The 11,398-nt window shown below is 36.3% G+C and overlaps 1 protein-coding gene and 1 non-coding gene across 2 annotated transcripts in view; both read right to left on the bottom strand.

Moving 5' to 3' along the window:
• Nucleotides 1–11,398, bottom strand: part of TEX15 (testis expressed 15, meiosis and synapsis associated) — a 62,691-nt gene that overhangs the window by 8,440 nt on the left and 42,853 nt on the right. Inside the window, exons 6-7 of the mRNA XM_023517006.1 lie at nucleotides 8,839–10,779; nucleotides 3,419–8,778 (exon numbers count right to left, since the gene is read on the bottom strand). Of these exons, the coding sequence (XP_023372774.1) occupies nucleotides 3,419–8,778; nucleotides 8,839–10,779 (7,301 nt within the window). The remainder of the gene's footprint in view (nucleotides 1–3,418; nucleotides 8,779–8,838; nucleotides 10,780–11,398) is intronic.
• LOC111727373 lies at nucleotides 842–949 on the bottom strand. The gene has a single exon (XR_002774941.1). It is a non-coding gene; the product is annotated as a U6 spliceosomal RNA (small nuclear RNA).

The following is an 11,398-nucleotide window of genomic DNA, read 5'->3' as shown; positions in this document are numbered from 1 at the left end:
AGGTGTATATGGCTGGCGCCTTAGCCACTTGAGCCACAGGCGCCGAACCTTTTATGCCCTTCTTTATAAACCTGTTGCTATGCCCCATCAACTCTGTAAGTGGTCTGTCAAATGTGTTTGGCATTCAAAGGAAAGTTCCTTTCCTATTTCGCAAAACAGCATCCTTTTCTAAGCTATGGCTGACTTACTACTTCACTTCTATAGAAGTAGAATATAACTTACTACTTTTAGACCTCTATACTCAGAATCTCCTTCCCCTTTAAATTATTGAAAAACATGGCATTACACTTCAATATGTACAGAAGTGAAGTTCAAAACTCCTTAGGCCTATATTTAAGACATCCTATAATCTGAAACAATCTTCTTCATCTTTAGCTTACTCTTACCAAGCTAAATTGTTCTAGACTTAATGTTTTTATTTTTAAAATTTTTCTTATTTCTTTTCTCCTGTGGCCCTTGACTCAGGACCAGACTTAATTTTTTTTGTTTTTTGGCTGGGGCTGGATTTGAACCAGCCACCTCTGGCATATGGGGCCAGCACCCTACTCTTTTGAGCCATAGTCTCACTGTGTCCCCCTCGGTAGAGTGCTGTAGCATCACAGCTCACAGCAATCTCAAACTGTTGGGCTTAAGCAATTCTCTTGCCTCAGCCTCCCAAGTAGCTGGGAATACAGGCGCCTGCCACAACACCCAGCTATTTTTTTGGTATAGTTGTTATTGTTGTTTAGCATGCCCAGGTGGGGTTTGAACCCGCCAACCCCAGTGTATGTGGCTGGCGCCCTAGCCAATGAGATATTGGTGCCGAGCCAGACTTAATTTTTGAATTTTTTTATGATGCCAAAAAACCATCAAACACTTCATGAATTTGGATATCATTCTTGCTTGCATAGGGGAGATGCTAACCTTCTCTGTATTGTTCCATTTTTATTCTTTGTGCTGAAGTAAGCACCAGACTTAATGTTAAAACTAGTTTCTCATATGATGTCAATAAAAATAGTGTCTTTGCTCATATTATTTTCTGTAATTTAAATTCCTTCATTTTCACCTTTGTTTTCTCCCTTAAGGCAAAGCTTTGGTCTGTGTTCTTATATGAAATAAATAAGTCTTCCCTAAGAATCTAAGTTTTTTGTTTTTGCTTTTCTTCTCAATACCTACAAAACTTTTTTTAGTATCACTCTGACTTTACATTTTTTTTTTTTTGAGAGAGGATCTTGCTATGTTGCTCAGGCTGGACTCAAAACTCCTCAGCTCAAGGAATCCTCCTTCCTCAGGCTCACAAATAGCTAGGACTACAGGTGTGTGCCCACATGCCTGGCTTCTTTATTCTTGATGTGAAGTATGCAACTTGTGTTCTTGTGATTTGGAAGTATGTGCATAAACTGGTTGTTTACTTAGCATTTTTCTATAAACATAGTATAATGAATGGTGATTACATTTTTGGTTTATAAAACTAGTTTAACAGATACAATTAGGATTGAGCAAAGAAAGAATCCTAGTCTTTGTTTTGTATATAGTTTCTTTACTTCTGAACTAAAGAATTCTTGGTTAAGTTTTTAAGAGATGCCTTTAAACAGAGAACAAGGACAAATGTCAGAATAGGGTCTGGAGCCAAACTGGCTGATTTTAGGTCTAGGTGTTCCCATTTATTAACCCCAAACCCTTCATTTCTTTTTTTTTTTTTTTTTTTTTTTTTTTTTGAGACGGAGCCTCAAGCTATCCCCCTGGGTAGAGTGCCATGGCATCACACTCACAGCAACCTCCAACTCCTGGGCTCAAGCGAGTCTCCTGCCTCAGCCTCCCAAGTAGCTGGGACCACAGGCGCCCGCCACAGCGCCCGGCCATTTTTTGATTGCAGCCGTCATTGTTGTTTGGCGGGCCCGGGCTGGGGATTTGAACCCGCCACCTTAGGTGTATGTGGCTGGTGCCTTAGCCGCTTGAGCCACAGGCGCCGAGCCTAACCTTGAGTTAATTATTTCATCTTTCTTTTTGAGACAGAGTCTCACTATGTTACCCTTGGTAGACTGCCATGGCGTCATAGCTCACAGCAACCTCAAACTGTTGGGCTTAAGTGATTCTCTTGCCTCAGCCTTCCAGTAGCTGGGACTACAGGCGCCCAACACAACACCCAGCTATTTTTTGTTGCCTTCATAATTGTTGTTTAGATGGCCTTGGCCAGGTTTGAACTCGCCAGCCTCGGTGTATGTGGCTGGCACCATAACCACTATGCGGCGGGCACCAAGCCAATTATTTCATCTTTCTATGCCTTGGTTTCCTTATCTTCAAAGTAAGATAGTAATAGTGGATACATCATAAAGGTTTTTGAAAATATTAGATGAGTTGCTATTTTATATAATCCTTAGGATAGTGCCAAGTGCATATTAAATGCTATGTAAAATTTGTTAAAATATATTCATGTAAGATTTCTTCTAACTCCTTGATAATCATCTATTGAAAAATACCTGTCCTATTTCTCCATCTGGATAACAATAGTCCAGAAGACAGGCATCACTTAGCCAGTTTTTAATATTCACTACATTAGGTAAAGGCATGTTATAGATTGAGGCTATTCAATAAATACTGGTTACTCATTTAACTCATATTCATGATATTAAATTTTCTCATAAGAAACTATTAAAATTCAAACCTTCTCAAGAAGTATTTCCAAATTTAAAAATTTGGCTCCATGGCTTGGCACCCGTAACACAGTGGTTACAGCACCAGCCACGTACACCAAGGGTGGTGGGTTTGAACCTGGCCCAGGCCAGCTAAACAACTGCAACAACAACAACAAAAAATAGCTGGGCCTTGTGGCGGATGCCTGTAGTCCCAGCTACTTAGGAAGCTGAGACAAGAGAAGTGCTGTGACTTCACAGCACTCTACCATGGGCGACATAATGAGACTCTGTCTAAAAAGAAAAAAAAAAAAATTGAAAAATTTACTTAATTTGGCTAGGCACAGTGACTGATGCCTGTAATCCTAGCTCTCTGGGAGGCCCAGGAGGGTAGGGTAGATTGCTTGCGCTCAGGAGTTCAAGATCAGCCTAAGCAAGAGCAAAACCCTGTCTCCACTAAAAATAGAAAAAATGTAGCTCGGCATGGTGGTGGGTGCCTGTAGTTCCAACTACTTGAGAGGTGGAGACAAGAGGATCACCTGAGTCCAAGAGTTTGAGGTTGCTGTGAGTTGTGATGTCACAGCACTCTACCTAGGGCGACAGAGTAAGACTCTGTCTCAAAAAAAAAAAGAAAAAGTAGCTATTTGCAAAATGTCTCCCATATGTAGTATCAATCATAATTTTATAAATATGAATTCCTTTGTCCAATACTTTACTTAATAACTGGTACAATTCTGCGAACTACTTGTTTGCTGAAAGAACACATACTTGTTTTCAAAAATACATATATTTCAAAGCATTTGTACCTTTTGCTTTTTACAATGGGAAACAGTAGTACTTTTCTCTTGTTCCTCAGAATCTTCACACTTGTCTACAGTGATAGGTCGTTTTTTAGAGCAATTTGGAACATTTTTAATTGTACACTCTGGACTTAAGGGCACCTTCACAGAAATACTAGATTTGTCGATGTTTTCTCCAGGTTGTATAGTATGAGTATCCATACTTTCATTTTCTTTTCTCTTTGGTGGGGAAGTCTTTCTATTACACAGCATTTGGCACAAAACAAAGGAAATGGCTAATTTAGGATTTTTAGCACATATAATCTTCATGTGTTCAATTGTTTTCATGACTTTCATAATATGGATCACTTTTCCTAAGTCTTTCCTCGGGGCAGACATGGTATTTTTAAGCAGTATGGAAAACTGACTGTAGTTGTAGTCTAAGTCTGTCACAGTGCTTCCATAATTTATAGACACTATATATGGCACAAAGTCAATATATGTAGAAATAGAATACTTAGACTTCTTCAGAAGCTTTTTTATTCCCAAAAGTTCTTGACGTTCTCTTGAGAGCAAGTGAAGAGCATAGGAGCTATTAACAGCGCCATTGTATTTGCAGATAATGCCCATGTCTTTCTCAAGTTCAGAAATAGACGTCTCTATCATTTTCAAAAGGCAAACATTTGTTGAGTTATCTTTAAGAAATGAAAAAGCAGCCATTTTTTCTTGGCAGTGAATTAATTCAGGAAGAAGAGACAAATCAAACCAAAGCATACCTCGGAACCTCGGTTCGTCCAGCTTCTTTGCCATTGAGTTTTTAAGAAAGTGAACTGTTTCTGAGATCATGACAATTTCAACATATGTTTCCACAGCTTCAGGTTTTAAAATTACAGCCTCATGGTTGTCTTTTTTTGCCATGTCCAAAACATTCTCTTCTGTGATAAAAATATTATCTATGTTGTCTTCTTGTAGCATCTGGAAGTATTTTTTTAAAAATTCTAAATGATCTGTACATCTTAAGGTGAGTTCTTGTAATTTTTTAAGGTCTGAAAATTCTGCTTGATCCAGTATTTCACTAATGTAACAAATATCTGGGTGTAAAAGCAAAGCATTATTAAACTTGTAATTTTGTATGGTAGTTGTTGCTTTGTTCATTAGATAATCTGACTTTCTGGAATCAATCATAGCATCCTTCTTCATTCCAATATCCGAAATTGGTTCAGTGTTTACATCTTCAGACAAAGTATCATATATCTTCTGCAACTCCAAATAAGCACATTGATTCATTTTGCGTATCATTTCTTTGCTATTTTTTCCTGAGTATTTTTTTCTAAAATATTTTCTTCTCTTTTTCCAAACAAGACTTTTTGCAGCATCAAAAAAGATATGTTCAAGACCATAAAGAGATATTTTAATATTTAATGCCTCATTGTTCTTGATAAAATTAACTTTTGAGGAGATCATTTCTATGATAATCCACAGATGGTCTTGTTTTCCTGGATATGAAAGAACTTTAGGAGAGTCCCCATATCTACTGATCAGCTTTAAAGTACTTTTTCTTAAAGTTTCTAGGTCTCCTAAACTATCTCCAAAGTTAACTCCACAGGTAAATGGAACAGAAAGAGAAAAGTCAAAACAATCCGAACAATGTTTCATTATGGCTTCACATTCATTAATCTGTCGTTTGTATTTTAAGAATGCATAGTATGAATTATTTCCCCTTTTTGTTTCTTCAAACAATTCAATTAATTGACCATGGTAAGTCTGTAACTCATAGAATGCATTATATTTTAATCTTCCTTGGAAAGCAGGATAGAAATTGGACTGCTGTTGATACCCATGTGGTCCAACAAGCAACTCACCGTACAATGTCTCATCATACCAAAGCAAGCTTCGGAATGTTGGTTCACCTCCTAAAAGCCTTTTTTTGTTTTCAATGAATTGAATAGTTTCCATCATCATTTGAAGTTCTACGAAAGTATCCACAGCAGAAGGTTTTAATTTGTGTTTACAATTATTCCACATGTTTTTTTCTACCAATGATTCTCTTGAAATCACAATTTGTTCAAATGAGCATTTTTGCTTTCTTTCAAAAGCTTCAACAAATGAAGGAAAACATTTTTGGCAAACCTTAGTTTCTTCCTGTAGAGCCTGCAAAGAGGATGCTTCATCTGCCCTCTGCAAAATTTCAGATACCTTAGTGATAAGGGCTGTGTGCTTAGCTGAGCGATGTTTTTCATTTAATTCATTTATGTATGATGTGGACTTCTGACAAGTGGTGACTTTAGAAGTTTCAGAGGGAGCATGTAAAACAGGCATACTATGAATTCCTAGAATGTCTGGCTTGGAAATATTGGTTGTTTCTGAATGTAATGTTGAGTCAGACTGAGAGTCACTACTAATTTTAATTTTCCCCTTCTGCTCTCTTTTGTTAAGCCGGTTAAAAACTGTGTGATTCAAAGAGACTGTATTTTTCATGGTTAGATGAGAATCAACCAAGTTATTAATTGTTTTATTATTTAAGTGGGAGGATTCTTTTACAATCTCATTCTTTCCATTTTTGTACTCAGTCTCAACAGCTGATTGTTCAGTTGTTTTTCTTTTGCAAACTGAATCTTTTGCTTTTTGTGCTTGTTTAATTCCCCACATTTTTCTGTCCTGAATGTCTTTCTTCACAATGTATTTTGAAGAGGAGCCCTTCATGTTATCTTTTAAGAGCTGAGAACTATCAATGGAAGATTGTTTCTTCATTGCATTTTCCTGATAACTTTCACTTTCTTCAGTTACTGGGGTTAGATTCAACTGTGACATTGCAGGGACATTTGTTTCATTGCCATCCATTAGGAAGCAGTTACCTGAGGAGCACTGCTCTGTCTTTACAAGCTCCTTCCCACAACATATCTGCCGGTAGTGTGAAGCTGCAAAAGAATCTATAGCAAAAATTCTCTGTTTATCCAAGTAAGGCTTCCACAATTCTCCTTTCCTATTTGTCACTGGAGCTATTGAAAATAACTGAGGACTGCTATATTTTTGGTTGGCTATCAAAGTCAGGTGTAATGGGTCCATAAGGAAGTTTTCTGTAATAATGCTTTGTTTGAAAGTCTCAATTGGAGCTGTGTACTTTTCTATAGGAAAATTTACTTTCAGGTTTTTTTTATAATCAGGTAAAATAAGGTTATCTTGCTTGCAGATAGCCATATTTGATTTCAAGAGTGAAAAAAATATGTCAGTTCTCACCTTTGTGTGAGCTATACAAGTTGCATCATAATTTTTGTCTATGTTGTAACTTTGGTTTTCTTTCAAGCAACATAAAGACACTGAATTACTTCCACTTGTTACTCTACTGGCCTCACAATTGTGTTCTTCTGTTGTGTCCTTTCTAAAATGTGCTGAATGGCGCTCAAGCTTTTCAAAATTACTCATGTTAGGTAAAAACTTTGTATTAATTTGATTTTCTCTTTCCCCTAGTTTCTCATCAGAGTGATCTGGGGAAGAGAGATAACTAGTCTTCCCAGGAAAAGGCTGAAGTTCTGATGATTCTGGATTTCTAGTATTGTTATTACTATAAGCCGTCTGACTTGCACTTTGGGAAACAGAGGATAGTGACAACTGTGATTCATGATGTTCCTGATCACAAAATTCTCTCGTGTGAATAGTGTGACTTTTGGAGATCCTGCTGGACACACTGTTCTTGGAAAGACACTTTGTGATTTTCTTTCCATTTGTTTTACTAGACTTGTGCTTTGACACATGAGTTAACGATTCATCACCATCAAATCCTAAAGCTCTTTTCTCTCCCTGTTTGTCATATCTTTTTGACAAAAAATGCTTAGTAGAATAGTATCTTCTTTCAGACACAGAACTATAACCCTGAAGGTCACAACTTTCCCAGAAATTATTGCATATTATTGCATATGATTTTTGTAATGGACCCTTTCTTTTCTCTCCCAATACAATCTGCAAAGATGTATTAACTCTTCTATGAGCTTTTTTTAAGTAAACAACAGCTCTGTCTAGTTTTCTGGAAAGATGTCTGCTTTTACAGAAAGATGCTTTACTGTTTAGAATATCTAGGATACCCCTAATGTGCTTTCCAGACCGTGAAAATGTTTTAATTTGTCCTTGGGATAATGAAGAAAAACACTCAGATGGATCTGGGCTGGTTAGTCTCCTTTTCTTTCGAGGGATTTCATGCTGTCTTAAATTCTCATGTGGTATGCTCTGGTCCCTAGAAGACACGTGCAACTTTCTTTTGTTAATTCTTAATTCCATCTCCTTTTCATTTCTAGTATTGTTACAGTCAGTTTTTGGTTTTGTAAAGGAACAACTTCCATCATTTATTGCTGTGACAGAAGATGATACGGTAAACAAAGATTCACTGTTTTGTCTGTCAGACATATGACTTGCATGTAAGTTATGACTCAGGTCAACAGAAAGGGAGATCTCAGGGTTACTCACTGGTCCTGACTCCTGCCTTATTTCACCAACTTCATTTTCACCTGAAGCATTACCAGAAGGCTGGGAATAAATACCAAATCCTGGCATTCCCCCTTCTTTATTTATTTCTGCTTTTGTGGCTTCTGTTGTACGTTTCTGAAAATTATCGTTTGATGCAAGGGAGTCAGCAGTGGGGCTGAATCCTGGCCTAGATACATCAGTAATTGTAATTTGGAGATCTGGAAGTAAAATTGGCTTGAGAAGCTCTGTTTTATTTTGTGTGGAAGAAAAAAGAATACTTTTCTTATAATAATGCTGATCATTATTCTCCCTTCTCATGGTGCTTTCCCAAACATCTGTCTTCCCATCGTGGCTTCCTAATAGACCTTCCCAATCAATACGGGACTTTAGAGTTTCATATGCAGTGTCATAGTCATCACAGCTTTCTGTATCCTGCTGAAATAGACAAGCATCATCAGTTTGCTCTGATCCTACTTTCGTCTCATTTTCCAATTCAAAATTTTGATGAATTGAGTTCTCATTGTTTGATTGAAGTGAATCCTGTAATTGATCGTTATTTGTATTAAGTTCGTAATCAGAAACCTCATGTTTTACTAATAAACCCAAATCTGGACTCTCAGAACAAGTTTCTTTAAATTGATGTCTGTGGGAATCTTCATGCTGTGTGCTGCTTACTACAGGCATTGTAGTACTAGATATCTGCACTGAAGCATTGGAAGATGCACGCTCTGAAGAATCTGATATTTCTGGAAATAACGTGGCAGCCAAATGCTCTTCATTTCTTCCGGCAGTGTGGTTATCTTTTTGTTTTATGCCACTAATGGCATCTTCACTCTCTAATAACGTAGTTTCTGTTGTTACATATTTTTCTTCTGAAATCAAGTTAAATGGAGTTGAAAATTCTTCAGAACTCAGAATTAACGTAGTTTCTGTTGTTACATATTTTTCTTCTGAAATCAAGTTAAATGGAGTTGATAATTCTTCAGAACTCAGAATTTCTACATTGCTGTAATTTTTATTCTCCTTTCTTTCATCTATATTGGTGAAATTTTTGTTTGTGTGAAAACCCTGTTTCTCATCTCTATGTATACTCTTTACATCGTTTTCTGGGAACGAAGTACTGTCTGTCTGTTTAGCCTCATTTTGGTTTTCCTCATCATTATCTCCTTGTTCTCTGAAATTAACATTCAGGCATATATCATTGTTCAACTGTGCATTAAAGAACACAGTGTGATGTTGACTTTCATGTTCAGTATGAATTTCTCTGCAGTTTCCTTGAATACTCTCTAATGACACAGGTTCATTTTCTCTATGTATACATACATGTTCTCTAGTTATGTTACAATTTGAACTTTCATGGGCTGTTTCTATGTCATAGGATGAAATAACTGTATCGGTGGGCATTTCTTTGGCCTGGAGAATATCTTTTGCTTCTTGGCAAGCATCAGTCATAATGTTAACATAATTTTCATTTGTTTTTTCCAATTTCAGTTCCATTAGCTTTTTAGTAATGGCAAAATTTGTATAAATATTATCTTCATACTCCAAAGAATATTGAGGATGCTTTTGTGAAAGGCTCTCAACACCTGAAGTAATACCTTGTAATTCCAATGCTAGATGTTCATCCTCATTCTTTGGGGCAGGTGTGGAAGATTTCAGTATTTCTAACTCTTGAGTATCCATTATTTTATCATAGTTTTTGTCAAAAGAGTCAAGATGCTCACCATCTTCATATTCTTGGTATGATGAAACACGATTATCTATTGGACAAATTTCTGTTTCATCATTGAAATAATTAGGATCTTTCCACAAAGTCTTCTTTTCTTCATGTTTGAAATTGTCTTCTGGGTCAGTGAAGATTCTCATTTTTCCAATATTTTGAACGTATTCATTTATGCTTTCTTTCTTTTCAAGTGGAAAAACCCCAGAAGACATTTGGAGATTAGTTGGATCTATAGTTTTTAAATCTGAAGACTGTAATTCCTGAGCAGTCTGACTGTTGTACTCTTTTGTAGAAGCATTCATTGACTCATTCGAGTTATGTGGCTCACTACTTTGTTCAAGTGGGATGTTACTTCTCTGTTGGAATCCCTGGACTTCTTCCTCATTATGTTTTTGGTTCTCAATTTCTGAAACTACATTTGACAAAGAAATTGGGAAGGAAAAATTCTCTTGGTCCTTATATTGTTCGGTCATGGTAATTTTATATGGAGTTGTATAGTCATAGTCCTTAGAGCCCATGTTGTGAGCCTGAGATTGTGAATCATCCGAAGAAATTTTAAAGCAAGCGGCATCTAAGCAATTAGTAAGAAGAGCACAATCTCCAGTTTTGATTTCTGATGAGGCAGAATCAGCTGGCATAAATGGTAGGTTTATTTCTGAATTAACATAATCTAAACTCTTCTCAGAGGGCAAAATCTCTTTTAAACCTGTAGTATCATTCTGTTTTCCCATGCTTTCCTCTCTTTTCATCAGCCTTGGGTCTTTGATAAGTTTTGAAGTGATAACCGTGCTTGAGCCAGTATTGTTGTGAGGAGGAAAGGCAGCAAAAAGACCACTTAAAATATTTTTAAGATATGTCAAATTTAAGAAATAGTCATCATTAACATTTTCTTTGGTATCACTGGGCATAAGTGAAAGAGCTAAATCATGCGAATGTACTTGAGAACTGTCTCTAATTTCTGATAAGTTGTGCTCTCTCTGTCCATTGTATGTTTCTAGTATAGAAATGGTTCCATTTTGTACATTTCCACAGGAGTTAGAAATATCTGAGTTGGAAAAATTTATTTCTGACTTTAGCGTGCCGCATGAACAATTTTCCTGCAAAAATGGGTCTACAGGTTTCCTGAAATGTTCAAAGATGACAGTAGCATCTTTCCCTTTTCCAATTCTTTTGGCCACTGTACAGTTATTCAGAGAACATATTCTTTCTGTGGAAATAAGAAAGAAAAATTCAAAGAAAAAGTGTTTCTACAGACAACTATTAATAGAAGTGAACTATGTTAAGGGTGATTTTAATGGAAAGTCAATCTAATAACGATTAAAATGTATTCTCAGCAAAAACACAGAAAGAGAAGTAAATGAGTAGCAATTCAATAAAGTATAAATGATGTAGCGTGAAACTCTGTTCTACTAGGAACCTTGATAAAAGAGTACATGCTAGAAAATAAATTCTTACAAAAAACAGAAAAATTAAATAGAAATAAAACATTTTCCTCAGTCTTTTTATATTTGTTTTCAATATGCAGATGTTTGAAATACAGCACATACATGTTAGTAAGCAAAACTGTTTGCCTCTCTCTATGGTTACCCTGCTTCTTTCTCCTCTACCACAGCAGAACAAAAAAGGAAAGAAAGGCGAATGAGCTAGAGAAGTAGGGGAGAAAAAAAAGCCAAAAAGTTCTTTTCAGGAGCTAAAGCAAATCACTATCGTTTTCCCAGAGTAGGATAAATATTCTTGCAAATAATATATGTAAAATAATCCTGGAAAATATAAACAAATTTCCTTTTCTTTTTTTTTTTTTTTTTGAGACAGAGCCTCAAGCTGTC

Source organism: Otolemur garnettii, unplaced genomic scaffold (genome assembly GCF_000181295.1).
Source record: "Otolemur garnettii isolate 467f Iridium unplaced genomic scaffold, OtoGar3 scaffold00102, whole genome shotgun sequence".
NCBI lineage: Eukaryota > Metazoa > Chordata > Mammalia > Primates > Galagidae > Otolemur > Otolemur garnettii.
The sequence above is the reverse complement of the archived record's forward strand: the minus strand, read 5'-3'. Positions and strand labels throughout refer to the sequence as shown.